This window comes from Petromyzon marinus, chromosome 61 (assembly GCF_048934315.1).
Source record: "Petromyzon marinus isolate PM22_M1 ecotype Great Lakes invasive population chromosome 61, UKy_Petmar_22M1.pri1.0, whole genome shotgun sequence".
NCBI lineage: Eukaryota > Metazoa > Chordata > Hyperoartia > Petromyzontiformes > Petromyzontidae > Petromyzon > Petromyzon marinus.
This window is the reverse complement of record NC_133727.1, coordinates 11720258-11737056: the sequence shown is the minus strand read 5'-3', so window position 1 is coordinate 11737056 and position 16799 is coordinate 11720258. Positions and strand designations below refer to the sequence as shown.

The 16799-nt window shown below is 51.1% G+C and overlaps 1 protein-coding gene across 7 annotated transcripts in view; it reads left to right on the top strand.

The window, feature by feature from the left end:
* The window catches only part of FHIP1B (FHF complex subunit HOOK interacting protein 1B), a 48118-nt gene extending 36604 nt beyond the window's left edge, over positions 1–11514 (top strand). For all 7 annotated transcript variants that reach the window (XM_076053570.1, XM_076053569.1, XM_076053567.1 and 4 more), the window contains 2 exons: positions 1393–1555; positions 4846–11514. In XM_076053570.1, coding sequence (XP_075909685.1) covers positions 1393–1555; positions 4846–5138 — 456 coding nt within the window. In that variant the 3' untranslated portion in view covers positions 5139–11514. The remainder of the gene's footprint in view (positions 1–1392; positions 1556–4845) is intronic.
* Positions 11515–16799: the final 5285 nt, after the last annotated feature.

The window sequence follows — 16799 nt, the reverse complement described above, 5'->3', positions numbered from 1 at the left end:
CCCCCTCCGCTCCTCTTCCCTTCTCTCGGTCTCCACCGCCACAGCGTTCGTTCCATCTCTCGCCGGATGTTCCCTTGACACGCGCTGCCTATTCTGCTTGTTTTATTTTCCTTTAACAGCAGCATCGGTGATCCCAGGTCTTTTAATTATTTCTCAAATCCTTTACCTCTCTCTGCAACTTGCTGTCTGGAGAGAGTTGTAAGAGTTAGGTTAACCTGCTTACGTTTGTAGCACGATCATGAATGCCCTAAGAGAATACGGACCGTAAGCCAGAGTGAGATCGTAGCCATTTGTGGGGAACCTGTCAACCCCACCGGCGCACCGGCCTGGGCCTGCCAGGAACACATGGACAAAGATGTAGGGCAGCAGCCGCACGCCGCTGTCGCACCTCCGATTAGCGCGGTTAGCTATGTACGGTGGTGCGAAAGAAGTTCTACGTATATATATGAAAAATGAGAATAGGTGTTTCGCCTTTCTGGCAATAAAACAGGTGTTAAGATGTTCCAACACCAACAATATAGCTTTCACAAGGAATCAAGTCTGCATGAACCACACCCAGTACTTGTGGTGAGCACGCAAACAAACTCTGATATATGCATTGTCTTTGAAACTGATTGGCCGACACCAAGGACAGTCTTCTTTTTGGCCTAGTCTCACCACCAGTGTCAGGCCGGAGAATGCCAAGAGATGAACAGTACAAAGACAATGCACTACGAGAGCATTTATAGCTCGGGGAGAGCGGCTATATCATGGGACCTTTTTGTCAGTATCAAAGGGTTAAACCAATTATTTGTCATACTTTTGTAATGTAGCACTCAAAAACGCTGTCTGCTTAAGTTTTATATATATTATTTATTATACAATACAGTCCATCCGACTCGATGGCAGGTTATCAGATGGACGCAGGTTGACTAAATTACAACTGGGTGACTTCTATATAACTGCTACACGACGCTCACTACACTGCTGACTGACTGTATAGGAGCCATCGACGAAGTTGCTACGGCGTAAATATATAACTCCCTTCGCTAGTCTTCCAAGACGATGAGGGCGATCCACAGCGATGACGGGCCGGACTCCGACTCCCCCACGGCAGCCTCGAGCCCCGCTCCGCGCTGCCTTTTATCTCACCTCGGCTCTGCCACGCCCCTTTTCCCAAACTCTCTCCTGTCGGAGATTTCCTTTGCATCACTAACTCCTTGTGGGTTCCACCCCTCCCCCCGCGGTGACTCCTCACCCAGTTACCTCACTTGACCCTGCCTGTCCTCATCGCTGCAATCATTATTTGCGGCCACCTACTAGGCCCCGTACTGTCCTTTTTGATACTGGCAAAAGGTCCGATGGTATATATATATACACATGCGCGCTGTCGCCGGGGCTGGGCGCGTGCAGGTGCTGGGCACGGTGAAGAACCGGATCGAAGCGTTTGCGGCGGGCTACGACGACTTCCCGCCGATGGTGGTGCGAGCGTGGCAGTACCTGATCACGCGCGGCCAGAGCGGCGCCGTCGACTCCCCGCTCTTCGTCCCGGCCCTCAGCCGCGCCGAACAACTCGGTGAGGCTGCTGCTGCTGCTGCTGTGAGCGCCGCCGCCTGTCGGGCGGGGAGGAGGTGGCTCGGTGGAGCGATACTCATCTTACTTTATGTTTGTCGAGCGTCTTAGCTGAAGGCGCTCTATAACAGAGTTTAAAAGCGGTTACAAAAATGGAGCGATTGAGATGGCAAGGGCACAGTGCGCAAGGTCCGAGGAATGAGCGTCCGTAACAGAGGGCACGTGGGGATCACGGAAGGGCTGCAGGGGAGGGACGGGACGGAGTGGAGGGGTGAGGGGAGGGAAGATGAAGGGAATGGTTGATGGAGAGGAGGTGGTGAGGCTTTAAGAGGCGAAACGGAGGAGGTAGAGGAGGGGCACTGCTGGGGATGTGCAGGGAGAGTTGATTCCAGTGGCCGGGTGCAAGGGGGGAGACGGATCGGCAACGAGGTTGGGCGCAGAGACGCCGCAGCCACCACGGCGGAGCGCTGAGCCCACGTCGGAGTTACTCGGCTCGGTCGGCTTAAAGTCATCGCTCGCGTCGTCGCGGAGACAAACAAAACACAGGTCAGCTGACATTACTTTGTACAATAATGAATAATAATATCAGCTTGTTACGCTGCGCGTGGAGGAGCTGCAGCTGCAGCAGCAGTGGCGGCCGTGGGGTGAGGAGCCGGTGCCAGCAATTGCCCAAGCTCCAGCGGTGTCATTGGACAATTAATGAGTGTTTACATGTGGGCGGAAACCGGAGCGCTTGGAGAAAACCCACGCATTTGTGGGGGCAACGCTCGATCCCATACAGACGGAACAGCAGGAGTCAACATTTGCTGTACTGCCTTCTGGCAATCCAGGGTATGGCCTTCCCTCGACACCCCCGGGAATATGCGTGTGATACACGGTAGTCCCTTGCTAACCGCAAGTGTTACGATCCAGAAAACCCTCATGGTTGGTAAATTCGCGGCTGGTAAACTTTGGACCTTTTGGGGATGATAGGGTGAGGGGGAGACCGAGGTCGTGACTGAACCGATAAAAATCCCATGTAAATATTTCTTACGTTCACAATTTTTTTTACCAACAAACACGCTCGAGATTGTCCGCAACATTCAAGACATGTTTAATTATGAAAGATACGGTGAATTAAATTACATTTAACTTTGATGATGATGATAGTGAGGCACTTTTATCACTACACTAAGGGGCCGTACTTAACATTTTAATGAATTTATTAAAAATTAAAAAAATTACCACGTTTAGTGGCACGCGAGTACAGTATGTCATATTTAAGCAAAACACGGTAATACACAAATCACGAAATTAAATATACAATTATTTTGTGAGCGTGAATGTGACCGCTGGCAGAGGTAGCAACGTGGAAAGAGAGAGAGGAGTGGGTAGCTACAGAGCCAGTGGTGTCTCCTTATTGAGAGAGAGGAGTGGGTAGCTACAGAGCCAGTGGTGTCTCCTTATTGAGAGAGAGGAGTGGGTAGCTACAGAGCCAGTGGTGTCTCCTTATTAAGAGAGAGGAGTGGGTAGCTACAGAGCCAGTGGTGTCTCCTTATTGAGAGAGAGAGGAGTGGGTAGTTACAGAGCCAGTGGTGTCTCCTTATTGAGAGAGAGAGGAGTGGGTAGCTACAGAGCCAGTGGTGTCTCCTTATTGAGAGAGAGAGAGGAGTGGGTAGCTACAGAGCCAGTGGTGTCTCCTTATTGAGAGAGAGAGAGGAGTAGGTAGCTACAGAGCCAGTGGTGTCTCCTTATTGAGAGAGAGGAGTGGGTAGCTACAGAGCCAGTGGTGTCTCCTTATTGAGAGAGAGAGGAGTGGGTAGCTACAGAGCCAGTGGTGCCTCCTTATTAAGAGAGAGGAGTGGGTAGCTACAGAGCCAGTGGTGTCTCCTTATTGAGAGAGAGAGGAGTGGGTAGCTACAGAGCCAGTGGTGTCTCCTTATTGAGAGAGAGAGAGGAGTGGGTAGCTACAGAGCCAGTGGTGTCTCCTTATTGAGAGAGAGAGAGGAGTGGGTAGCTACAGAGCCAGTGGTGTCTCCTTATTGAGAGAGAGGAGTGGGTAGCTACAGAGCCAGTGGTGTCTCCTTATTAAGAGAGAGGAGTGGGTAGCTACAGAGCCAGTGGTGTCTCCTTATTGAGAGAGAGAGGAGTGGGTAGCTACAGAGCCAGTGGTGTCTCCTTATTGAGAGAGAGAGGAGTGGGTAGCTACAGAGCCAGTGGTGTCTCCTTATTAAGAGAGAGGAGTGGGTAGCTACAGAGCCAGTGGTGTCTCCTTATTGAGAGAGAGAGGAGTGGGTAGCTACAGAGCCAGTGGTGTCTCCTTATTGAGAGAGAGAGGAGTGGGTAGCTACAGAGCCAGTGGTGTCTCCTTATTGAGAGAGCGGAGTGGGTAGCTACAGAGCCAGTGGTGTCTCCTTATTAAGAGAGAGGAGTGGGTAGCTACAGAGCCAGTGGTGTCTCCTTATTAAGAGAGAGGAGTGGGTAGCTACAGAGCCAGTGGTGTCTCCTTATTGAGAGAGAGAGGAGTGGGTAGCTACAGAGCCAGTGGTGTCTCCTTATTAAGAGAGAGGAGTGGGTAGCTACAGAGCCAGTGGTGTCTCCTTATTGAGAGAGAGGAGTGGGTAGCTACAGAGCCAGGCGACAGCCAGATATGTGGAGAAATCCTCCTTAACTGTAAGCAGACAAAAACAGATACTGCGATTTCTGTGCACACACAGTAAGATTTACAAGACCAAATGTACATACATTTCTCCACAAATCTGGCTGTCACCTGATCATACTACTTGTAATTACTGGCGAAACGTCGTACCTGAATTGTGGATTTATTCTCTAACACACCGGTGTGCTATACGAGTCACGAAATCTGTTTACATGACAAATTGGCTCTGTCGGGTGGACACCTTCATATTCACGCGATCTAACCCAAAAACCTCTTATGGATATTTGTCGTGAAAGCCTACGTGTTAAACAGGCATACAGAAGTACATGCATGTATACTCAAATCTCGTGGTTGGTAAATTCGTGGTTGGCAAGGATAACTCTATCTGCGCATAAATTATGAAAGTATTCTTGTTGGATACGTCTTAATTTTCCTGTTCACCTGCCACAGGAATGAGTTACACAGACCTGGATCGAGTTACCGGCTCGCGTTCGGCATCCATCCCTGAGGTTGAGCCAGTTTTGCAAGAGACTTAAAACAGTGTTGTTTCCAAGAGCTTTACTACGCATGATTAGTGCGCAATTCCTAACGGACTGGACTCGTGAGAGTGCACGATAAGAAACGCTCAGACCCTCCCCTCCCCTCCCCCCGTGCAGCAAAGAGCCGGAAGCCCTCTCTGGGCGAGCTGCTGCTGCGGCACGCCAACAGCCCGAGTCGCGCGCGACAGGCGGCGCAGCACGCGCTGCAGCACGTGCGGCTGGGACAGCGGGCGGCGGCGCCGCTCTCCTCCTCGTCGCCGTTCCGCAACATCGCCGAGCAGCAGAGCGAGGCGCTGCGCGTCAAGAACGCCGTTTACTGCGCCGTCGTCTACGCCGAGTTCCTCAAAGAGCTGGCGGCCGTGGCGCAGGAGCACGCCGTGTCATCGCAGCTCTCCCTCGACGAGGAGTAACAGTGCAGCCTGTCGCCGACGGAAGCACCTGGCCGAGCCGGGAAGAGCGCCGGCCTCGTCTAGCTGCCGCGAAGCCGCCGCCGCCGCCGCCGCCGCCGGAGTGGTACCGCTGCTGCTGCCGAACCACCGAAGTTGTAGCAGCGGTAGCCGCCGTACCGGCCTGGAGAAGTCGGGGAGAGCGCCGGGCCGAGCGGCGGTTGTGCCGCGGCCCTAAGCTGCCGCTGTGAACCTCCCGCTCCTGCTCTTGACCGGAGTTCCCTATTAGCCCAACCGGGCGCTCGCTGCGGGGCACGCGTCCGCAGGCGCCACCACCAGCAAAGGGAATTTTGCGTGCTCCGAGCACGGCTCGACTTGTTCCGGCACGGTGAACGCGACGTGCGGGAAATGTTCCACTTGCCTACGGGCGGCGCTTCTCTCTTGTCGGTATCCGCCCGAGAGATGCGGGACCGCAGAACTGCACCCTACGGATGGACATGCATGGTATATATCCAGAGCGCTATGCGGCACCGCCGGCAGTGATTTATAAAACACGGTGAGTGACGAGAATGGAACATTTAGAGCAAACATAAACGAATCGGAGCATTCGACACACGTCAAGGGTACCCACCCCTCCTTCCTGCCCCTCTCTCTTGCACACTACAGGGGGTAGCGGTGTAAGCTTCCACAAATCTGGTTTTATTTTTCTCGTGCCGTCAGAAAATTGTTTTTCCTTTGCGGTCAAGAATCGTGCCAAAGGATCCCTCATCGCCTCTCTGCGTGGGAGAAGGCCGTTGACATTGCCGTATAGTTGAACCACCGCCACCTTTCGACGTGCCCTGCGGGCGACAATGGGCGCGCGACGACGCTGGTTGCCGCTTTGAGCATTGCAGCTTTGGCACAAAGTCGTAAACGCGCGCCGACCAACGTCCACGTCGTCCGGAAGGCGTCGGCTCGGCAGCGTTCAAGGGAAGTTCGCCCACGCCGGTGTTGGCGTTTGTTGATTTGTAAGAAACACAAATGTTCGGTTTACAATGCATTTCCGTGCACATTTGTTCTGACACTACAATTTTTTTCTGAAATGATACCAATGTTTTTTTTCAGCTCATTTTATGACGTGATATATTTCTCGATTTAAAGCTTTCGTGACTGCAGGGATTCACCTTCTGGGTTCTTTCGGTAAAGAAAGAACCCAGAAGGTGATATATTTCATTTTTATATATTGTGGCTTGAGTTGTGTCTTTGATTCTCGGTGCAGTGTTCTACACTGACGCTAAACCTTTCTGAGTTCACTTTGTTTTTTTTTTTACAAATTAGAATTTTTTACGAATAATTTTAATGAAAATAATTGAAATGTCAGCTGCTTGATTTAATCGACAAAAGAAATGAGGTGTTAATTGAATGTGGGGCGCGTTGTTTCTGTTATATATTTTAGGCAACTGTATAGTTTAGTGCACGTAATTTTTTTTAAACTGTAAAGAAAACCTAAATATTGTTTATATTAATATATGAAAGACATGGCGGGGGGGGGGGGGGTTTGTATTCTACTTGAAAACTGCAGTAACCCTGACGGTGGGGGTGGGGGGCATGTGTGACCTTGACAGCCGTGCCAAGTGCGTCACGATTGTCCCGAGCTAACCGCATGCCCGGGCACTCTCGGGCAGGCCGCAGCGTCGCAGTAACTAACCCGCTTCGTTATTTATCACTGCCGCCGCCGCCGCCACCGCCATTGTTGCCCTCTCCAGCGTCTCGGCGTCACCGGTTGGCGTGTGCAACGCCGCCTTGAGGATCTTTACGACGTATGCACATTTTGCTCAAATTATTATACGAATGTATGCTTCATTGTGAAGGGACGGGCATGTCCCAAAGTACGTCCACGGGGTGGGGGGGGGGGAGATGTAGCGGCGAAGTCCACTCGCGTCACGGAGTGCTAGGTGGGCTGTTTATTCGCGAAACCGTAAGGATATGGCGGAGACTTTTGGGTGGTGGGGACGGGCCTTCATCCAGCTATGGGTTGAGCCTGGCCAACGGCGGTGTGGTGGTGGTGATGATTTACTAGCATACGAACAAGACAAACTCCTTGGTTCTTTCGGTAAAGTCACATAGGTAAAAAATTTAATAAAAATAAGAGATAAAAAAATATAGAAAAATAAATAAAAGTAAATTAAATCGCGACGTTTCGATTGCAACACAAGCAATCATCATCAGGTGTGAAAATCACAGCTAGAAAATTTTACTAAAGTGGTTTTCACACCTGATGATGATTGCTTGTGTTGCAATCGAAACGTCGCGATTTAATTAACTTTTGTTTATTTATTTTCATTTCTATTTTTATCTCTTATTTTTATTTTATTTTTCTACCTACGTGACTTTACCGAAAGAACCAAAGAGTATGGATCCTTGCAGTCACGAAAACTTCAAATCTCGAATGATCAAGACAAAGCCTACGAGACGGACAATACAAACAAGGTGAAAACAAAATATCGAGTATTTTTTTGCGTCTCGCGAATCGTGACGGCAAATGGTCAATATGCGTCGTACCATCGGGAGGGTGTAGCGTCCGGGTGTCTGGTAATATTTTACAGCGTGACAATTACGGGCACGGAGCATGCTCGCGGCAACGAGCGCACGCGTTGGGTTTAAAGGTTTGGAAATCGCGCACCTCCAATAATTTTTATTCCCCCATGTTTATGCAGCGATATTCAAATAATTTGTCGAGTGCTCTTAACACACCCTAAATATCATCGACTTGCACGTAGATACGAGGTCAGGTCAATAAGGCCACCTGATCGGTTTATTACATCCACTGTAATTTTAGCGTTGGTGAATGCCGGTTAGCTCAACTGGGATCTCAAGCACAGTGAGTTGATGATGGTGGCAGCCCGCTCACCAGCGACCGCACACAAACAAAGCCTGGCCACATTTCGTCCTGCGCTCGAATTGGGCCGGATTCCAGCTCTGAGAATTAAAATATCAGTTTGATTGTCTTGCGACGGGGGTGGGGGGGGCGCCATTCTCATAGCGTATGGACCGGAGGTCGCTTGAAGGAAGCTCCGAGGTAGTTCTCTGACATCCGCTTCCGTGGGCCATTTTCTCACAAAAGAGGTCGCGCTGCTCCTTGAGAGGTCCGAGTGGTTTCTTCATCTCAGGACGCGCCACTCTGTTTGCATACTACCTGGGGGAAATTATAAAACAATTGGCTGTGGGGTTAATTTTAACACAGTTTTAACACAAAGCGCAGCAGCAAGAGCCTGGGTTCGATTGCCGACTCGGGCTCCTGCCTGTGTGGAGCTTGTATGTCCTCCCCTCTTCTGCATGGGCTTCCTCCGGGTTCTCTGGTTTCCTCCCATGGCTATAGCACCCAACATTAATTGTAACGGCTGTTGGTCCAAACATCCCAAAGTGACAAAATGTCCTGCAAATTACTCATCAGGGATCACACAGCAGCAGCATCGCCCCCTACTGTGAAAACCTGGCAGGGACCCTCCTGGAAAAGAGACCTGAGACTTACTGAGGCTCTCCTGGGTATACAAGCGTAAATAAATGATAAACCATAATTCCATGAGCTCTTTGACTGGACCTCGTGTTAGACAAAGTGGGCTGTGTAGTCTTTATCATCATCACGATGGCTTAACGAGCCCATCTACATATATGTTAAGGTTCAATTCCCTCCACTGCTTGGGTTTTTTTAACATGCCCACTGGTGCGAACATCTGCGATGTAATAATTCACTTAATCACTTTTGTGTCAAAACTGGAGTTTGAAAGAGCGAAACCCACGCGTGGCAAAAGAAGTTGGTTCCCGTATCGGCGTGCATGTCGCTCTGTGCGCCAGGACCAGGAGACTTGCGCCGATCCCTACTGGGCACCGGGAGGCAATCGTAGGCGTGGTGGTAATGGTGGTGGTAGCTGTGTGGGTTGATAGGTGTGAGTCCGCGTTATTTCTGAAGACATTCTGCCACACGTATTGTAACATCTCGTTGCTCTAGAAGCGTTAATGTTAGCTACAAAATGAAAAAAAAACCCGTTAATAATACTTTATTTCAGCTCATGCCTTCATCTTACTGACAAACCATAGTCTTATTTTATTCCCATTTTGTTGGTGGCGTTTGTCACGCCACGTATGTGCACTTAGACCGCGTACGGTTACGCAGGACACGAGCCTCTACGTCCTTTGTTGATGCCTTCCAGCCCCGAGATGTGGTTCTTGTTCTCTAAAGTCAGTGTGTTGTCTCGGCTCTCTTAGGCTTTCGGGCCCCACAGACGTCACCGTATTCAACGCGCACGGTTTTCCTGGTTGCACCGCACTGCTCTCCGATGTGTCCGCGACCTTTCGCTCCACGTGCCGAGAGCTCCTTCGGCAACCGACGGTTAGGCCCGAACTCGTGCCGGGCAGCGTGCCTGGCCCGCAGTGCTGTGGAAGCTCGTTTCAGAGCCGTCTTCGGGAGGTGCTTTAACTCCCGGCTCCATCCGCGAGCCGCGACATGCCTTGGTATTCTGCCAGGGGCCTTGCGGCCGTGCGTGCATGCGAAGTTAACTCGCTACGCGAATTGTAGCGACGCACTCCTTCCTTCCTGCGTGGTGGGAAAGATTTCACTCCCGGTGTCGCGGTTGTGGAGATGACTAATGCAAAGTTTGGAAAGGGAAAATGCCTGAGCAGGAGCACAAGATGGTAACACGAACTGAAATTATACATCAGGACCCTCGCCGACTATAAACATTGATTGGCGGGTTGCGTGCGGTGGGGTAAAGTGTGGGTGCTGCACACTTTAGTCCACACTGGTCGGCGTGGCAGAGTCTGCCAAGTTCTTCCTCCGGCGGAGGCGTTTCCGCCAACAGTGGTGCGAGCGAGCAACCGCAGACCTGCACCTTTTCCTTTTCTTACGAGTCGGAGAACACACTGAGCATCTGAGGCAGTGGCGCAGTGCGGCTGGCAAGGGTTCTCACACAGGGAACGAAATGAGCACCCGCCCCGCCCGAATCCAATCTCCTGTGCAGTTGCACCGCCTGCTCACCACCCAACAGCTGTGCCGCTGATCCGAGCATTTGTACTCGCGCCCCAGGATGTTTATCGGCGAGTACACGAGTCTGCTTTACAATGTCGGGTTTTTTGTTTGTATGCTTTGAGTCCGTGTCGGGTCACATCTCCCTGTAAGCCACGATGCAGGGCATCGGTTTCCGCGGCCGTGTTCGTGGTGGTGCTCGATCTTCAGTTGCGAAGTCACTAAAAAGGGATGAATTTTAAATGCAGGGAAAACTGAAATAAACACTAGCCAAGCAGTAACACATGGTGATCCATTTATATATACCTCATTGATTTTCAATGGCTCTCTTCTCAACAGCCAATTGAATATTGTGAGAGCGAAGACACAGTATCTCACAGAGGAGAGTGTTAAGAGATTTAACGAGTTGCCTTAAAATTGGTGCAAGATGTGTGAAGGATTGGAAGTGAAATGCTGCGTTCTCTAATTTCTCCCTATTTTAAGTGGGGTAGCTATGAATGGTTCGCCCTGTACATTGCGAGGTGGAATGTACATCTGTAACTATTAAGTTATACAATGCATTAGTATTTATCTAGCGTCAAAATATAGTTGCATCTCAAGATGCTATTGTATCGGTTCTACCTTTGCAGGGAAAATTGTATTGGCTTCGGAAAAGTTCAAAGGCATGTTGTTTAACCCACGCGAGCGACGACTCGAGAGACCGGGACGAGTCTCATTCGCAAGACTGACCCGGGGCGTTGGTCTGCCGCCGTGAGTGGCGATGGTCGCCACTGTGGGTGTCCGAGTCCCGGTGGAGTGACCTGCGGGGGTCATTTTCGAATTCGGAAAAATTTCGGAGGCGCACGATGGCCTCCTCTTGCGAATGACGCCACGGAGATAACGTCCGCCGTGAAGCGGCCGGCACGTGGCGGCGGCTGCGGCGGAGTGATATAACCAGCACGGCTACTGGATTCATCAGCGTTTGCAGCAGCAGGGGATCGCTCTCACGCTGGGCAGCGCCCAGAGGCAGATCGTGTGGCGTGGACTCATCCACAGCGTCGTTGTGGGGAACGCGGAGAGTCGGATAAACAGGCAGGGAGTAAGAGAAACAGGCAGGGAGTAAGAGAAACAGGCAGGGAGTAAGAGAAACAGGCAGGGCGTCTCCCTCGCCACGTGTCTGCCGCTCCACGTAAAGGGTACAAAGTGTTTGCGACACGGGGCACACCAGAGGTCCCGAGTCCAGCCCATGTCCACCACCGCACACGCATATATTTGATCAAATCAATGCTGATAACATTGTCAAATCGATAAAATAGTGAACTGCGACTGATAATTATGTATCCGACTCCCAAACCATGATGGAAATGCAAACCTTTATATCGTTCTGAATAAACGCATTTAAGATGCAGTGAATGTGAAGGGATTATGAATAAGCCTCGTGTGACCTCTTCCATCCATTGACGGACAGCTCTGATGAGGATGCTCCCGCGACAAATGCGTGAATCGCGGCCACGTATAGTTTCAACCGATCGCAAAACGGACGACTGCGGTGAGAAGAGGGAAGCGGCGGTGGAGATAACGGAGTGAGCCACAGTCAATCAGCAGTTCGTGTGTGGTGGGATAGAGTGTGGGTAACTCTCATCAAGACGCCTGGGAAGGCTCTCTAGACCCCCTCTCCCACTGCTGGTTAAAGGGCCTCCACTTGGGGGGGGGGGGGGTCTCTAAGACGTTCCTGAAGTGGAGGCCCCGCCGCCAGTAGGTGGTGTGAGTAACGGTCGCGTTACCCGACTGGAGGTGTTCCTGCACGCCGTGAAGACCCTGGTGGCCCCGCATCCCACGTGGCCCCGCATCCTCACGTGGGCCGCACCACCACCCCCTCGCTCGGCTCACAAGCGGCGTGGCGTCGGGATGGGATGGGACTGGGGATGCTGTCACCTTAGCATCATCCAAACTGGAGAGCCATTCAATAAAACAATCTAATTGTATAATTTTGCACTGCGATGCCAAAGGCATTGCCACCCTTCGATGTCCTGTCACGGTCTCCACTGCCGACGGTCCTGGGTTGTAGCCGTCTTCGTGCACGAGCTGCATGGCTTATTTGGGGCCTTACCGGGTGAAATAAAGCCCGAATCGCCGTTACAATAATTCAGTGCGTTATGCGTACGAGCGGAGTTACGAATTGTGTGGCATTGTCATGTGCACACTGATGCGTCTTTCAGAGCAGGGAATCCTGAACGTGAATCTGCTTGCTCAGTTTCATGAGACTTGTTTTAAAAGCATCTGCTCTCCATAGGGCCCAGCTTGTTTCATGACTGATCGTCGGCGAGTCCAGACCAGACATCTAAATTCAGGTTACCGCCCGAGGCGGCATAACTGCAGTGGTTGCATTTCACTTAACTGTGGCCACTGAGAGTGAATGATGGGATACACTTTTGAAATGAGTGGGCGATTGTAATTAACTGGTATTCGCCGTAGGTGCTGCTCCAAATGTGATGCTTCCCTTGGTGGGACCAATTTTCCGCTCTGGCCGATGGGCCGATGGTGTTAAAATGGGCTCTGTGGTAAGCGCCACAGAGCACATGTTGGGATGAAAGCGCGACGTGGGAATGGACGCCTCCTTGCCCTCTCTGCGTCTTGTACAGAACGAGGTGTGGGGCTAGGCCATAAAGAAGGCCGTTTCTGGTGGAGGCCAACCAACAATGGATTTATTATTATCAGAGCATGTTTTGTTTGCATGTTCACAACAGTTACTGTGCGTGGTTAATGCAGACTCGATCTATTTGGTGTTTGAACATCTTAACACCTGCTGTTTTATTGCCATGATCTTTTTAATTAGTTAAACACTTTTGTATTTTAAAATCCACGGATGACGGCGTACTGGAACGGTCGAGAGCGTGCACGACACTTTGACACTCGAGGAGTTTATCCTCGTGAATCCTCAACAGTCGGACGAGAAACTGCCACGTCCACAATGTTGCTCCTGAAGTCGACCCCACATTGTGTAGGCCACACTCCTACAGCAGCGGTGTGCTGCTATCCTACATCAGCGGTGTGGTGTGCTGCTATCCTACATCAGCGGTGTGCTGGTATCCTACAACACAGTGGTGTGCTGCTATCCTACAACACAGCGGTGTGCTGCTATCCTACAACACAGCGGTGTGCTGCTATCCTACAACAGCGGTGTGCTGCTATCCTACAACACAGCGGTGTGCTGCTATCCTACAACACAGCGGTGTGCTGCTATCCTACAACACAGCGGTGTGCTGCTATCCTACAACAGCGGTGTGCTGCTATCCTACAACAGTGGTGTGCTTGCTATCTTACAACAGCGGTGTGCTGCTATCCTACAACACAGTGGTGTGCTGCTATCCTACATCACAGCGGTGTGCTGCTATCCTACAACACAGCGGTGTGCAGCTATCCTACAGCACAGCGGTGTGCTGCTATCCTACAACACAGCGGTGTGCTTGCTATCCTACAACAGCGGTGTGCTGCTATCCAACACAACGGTGTGCTGCTATCCTACATCACAGCGGTGTGCTGCTATCCTACATCACAGCGGTGTGCTGCTATCCTACAACAGCGGTGTGCTGCTATCCTACAACACAGCGGTGTGCTGCTATCCTACAACACAGCGGTGTGCTGCTATCCTACAACACAGCGGTGTGCTGCTATCCTACAACACAGCGGTGTGCTGCTATCCTACAACACAGCGGTGTGCTTGCTATCCTACAACAGCGGTGTGCTGCTATCCTACAACAGCGGTGTGCTGCTATCCTACAACACAGTGGTGTGCTGCTATCCTACAACACAGCGGTGTGCTGCTATCCTACAACACAGCGGTGTGCTGCTATCCTACATCACAGCGGTGTGCTGCTATCCTACATCACAGCGGTGTGCTGCTATCCTACAACACAGCGGTGTGCTGCTATCCTACAACACAGCGGTGTGCTGCTACCCTACAACACAGCGGTGTGCTGCTATCCTACAACACAGCGGTGTGCTGCTATCCTACAACACAGCGGTGTGCTGCTATCCTACAACACAGCGGTGTGCTTGCTATCCTACAACAGCGGTGTGCTGCTATCCTACAACACAGCGGTGTGCTGCTATCCTACAACACAGCGGTGTGCTGCTATCCTACATCACAGCGGTGTGCTGCTATCCTACAACACAGCGCTCATACCCTACAACAGCGGAGTACTGTTACCTTACAACAGCGGTGTGCCGCTATCCTACAACAGCGGTGTGTTGTTACCTTACAATACAGCGGTGTGCTGTTACCCTACAATACAGCGGTGTGCTGTTACCCTACAATACAGCGGCGTGCTGCACTCCAACGCACCCAGCGGAGTGCTGAAGCAGTATTACATTGGCCACGTGTTGTTGCTCATCGTGTGACAACTTCATTAAGTGGCCGTGTCGGTGGAGCAGGGTTTTACGACGCACGATTGTGACCCAATGATGAAGAGTGAATGGTCACACGACACTGTTCGCGAAGGGCGGCTACTCGGCTGTTGAACGCAACAGAGCTATGCTCGCGGAGCTGCGCCCACCCAGGTTCGTGTGCGAGGTCACGGCTGGGGCTGGAGGAGACGACGTTGGGCCCTCTCTCCTGCACGCTGCAAGACGTTGCGACTCCGACGTAGATGGAGCATTCGCGTAGGGGAACGCACTCACTCGTCAATAACGGCACATGAAGCAGGACCACTGCCCGAAACGTCGGCCATTGTGTTTTGTTTTTCTTGCTGTTCAGGCCGCATAGTTATTGACACGGGACTTGTTCTGTTGACTGTGCACCACTGCCAACGCAGCAGCAGCAGCGCCGCCGAATAATTTGATGAATTAAAATCACTTTATTTTCCCACAATGATATCACAATTGGGCAATTGGCGTGGCGTGATGAGGCGAGGCATTCCAATCTCTCGCAGAGCAGCTGCGCGACCTTCGCATCGTAGAGAACGGCCCACGGAAGTGAATATCACAGAACTACCCCTGAGATCCCTTCAAGCGACCTCAGATCCACACGGTAGGGGGCAGCACTTTCTCAACTGTCCAGTTCTTACAATCTTCTCACAGTTGGAAAAAGATATATTTAGAAAAAAATCTGAACCAAATTTTACTCCGGTGTTACTTTGGTGACCGGACTGATACCATCACCTCGCACAGCCGGTGATTTCATTTCAGCAGCGTTACCAGACATTAGATGGGATGCCACGGTGGATAGGAGATGTTAACTACCTCGCTTGGAATACAGGAGGTCGTGAGTTCGATCCCGACCTTGACGCCTGCTGCTGTATATTTGGAGTTTGCGTCTCTCTCAGTGGCGAGATATTAACAACTTCACCTGGTACAGGAGGTCGTGGGTTTGATCCCGACCTTGACGCCTGCTGCTGTATATTTGGAGTGTGCGTGTCTCTCTCCGTGGTCACGTGGATGCTTCTCCAGGTTGTCCGATGTTTCCCTCCACATATAGAATGGACACGCATTGAGACTCTTTGGCTGCTGTAAATGTCCACAATGATAAGCCGCTTCGTTGAGCTATCATTTGTGGCCAGGTCGCTTATGAAAAAAAGCTACGGAGCTCAGTGGGCATCACTCTTTGGTTCTTGCGGTGAAGTCACTTAGAAAATAAAATCAAATAATAGAATACGACGTTTCGGTTGCAACATAAGCAACCATCATCAGGTAAGAATGAATGATAAAACACAGACACGGAAACAACATAGGCAGACACAAATGTAGAGAGAGACACAGAGAGAGACACAGAGAGAGACACAGAGACACAGACACACGTGTAGAGAGAGACACAGAGACAGAGAGAGACACACAGAGACACACAGACACCGAGCGAGACACACACAGAGACACAGAGAGAGACACACACAGAGACACACAGACACACATGTAGAGAGAGACACAGAGAGACAGAGACACAGAGAGAGACACACAGACACACACAGACACACCGAGCGAGACACAGAGACAGAGAGAGACACAGAGACACAGAGAGAGACAGAGAGCGACACACAGACACATGTAGAGAGAGACACACACAGAGACACACAGAGACACACAAAGACACCGAGCGAGACACAGACACACAGAGACACGAGACACAGAGAGAGACACAAAGACAGAGACACACAGAGACAGAGAGACACAGAGACACAGAGAGAGACACACAGACAGAGAGACACAGACACGGAGAGACACAGAGAGAGACACAGAGACACACACAGAGACAGAGACACACAGAGACACAGAGAGACACAGACACAGAGAGACACACCGAGCGAGACGCACACAGAGACACCGAGCGAGACACACAGAGACACAGACACACATGTAGAGAGATACACACAGAGACAGAGAGACAGAGAGAGACACACTGAGAGAGACACACACAGAGACAGAGACACACAGAGACACACAGAGAGAGACACAGAGACACACAGACAGAGAGACACACACAGAGACACAGAGAGAGACACAGAGAGACACAGACACCGAGCGAGACACACAGAGACACAGAGACACACACACAGACACACAGAGACACACAGACACACATGTAGAGAGAGACACACAGAGACACAGAGACAGAGAGACACACACACACACAGACACATAGAGACACACACAGAGACACAGAGAGACAGAGACACAGAGAAAGACACAAAGACACACCGAGCGAGACACAC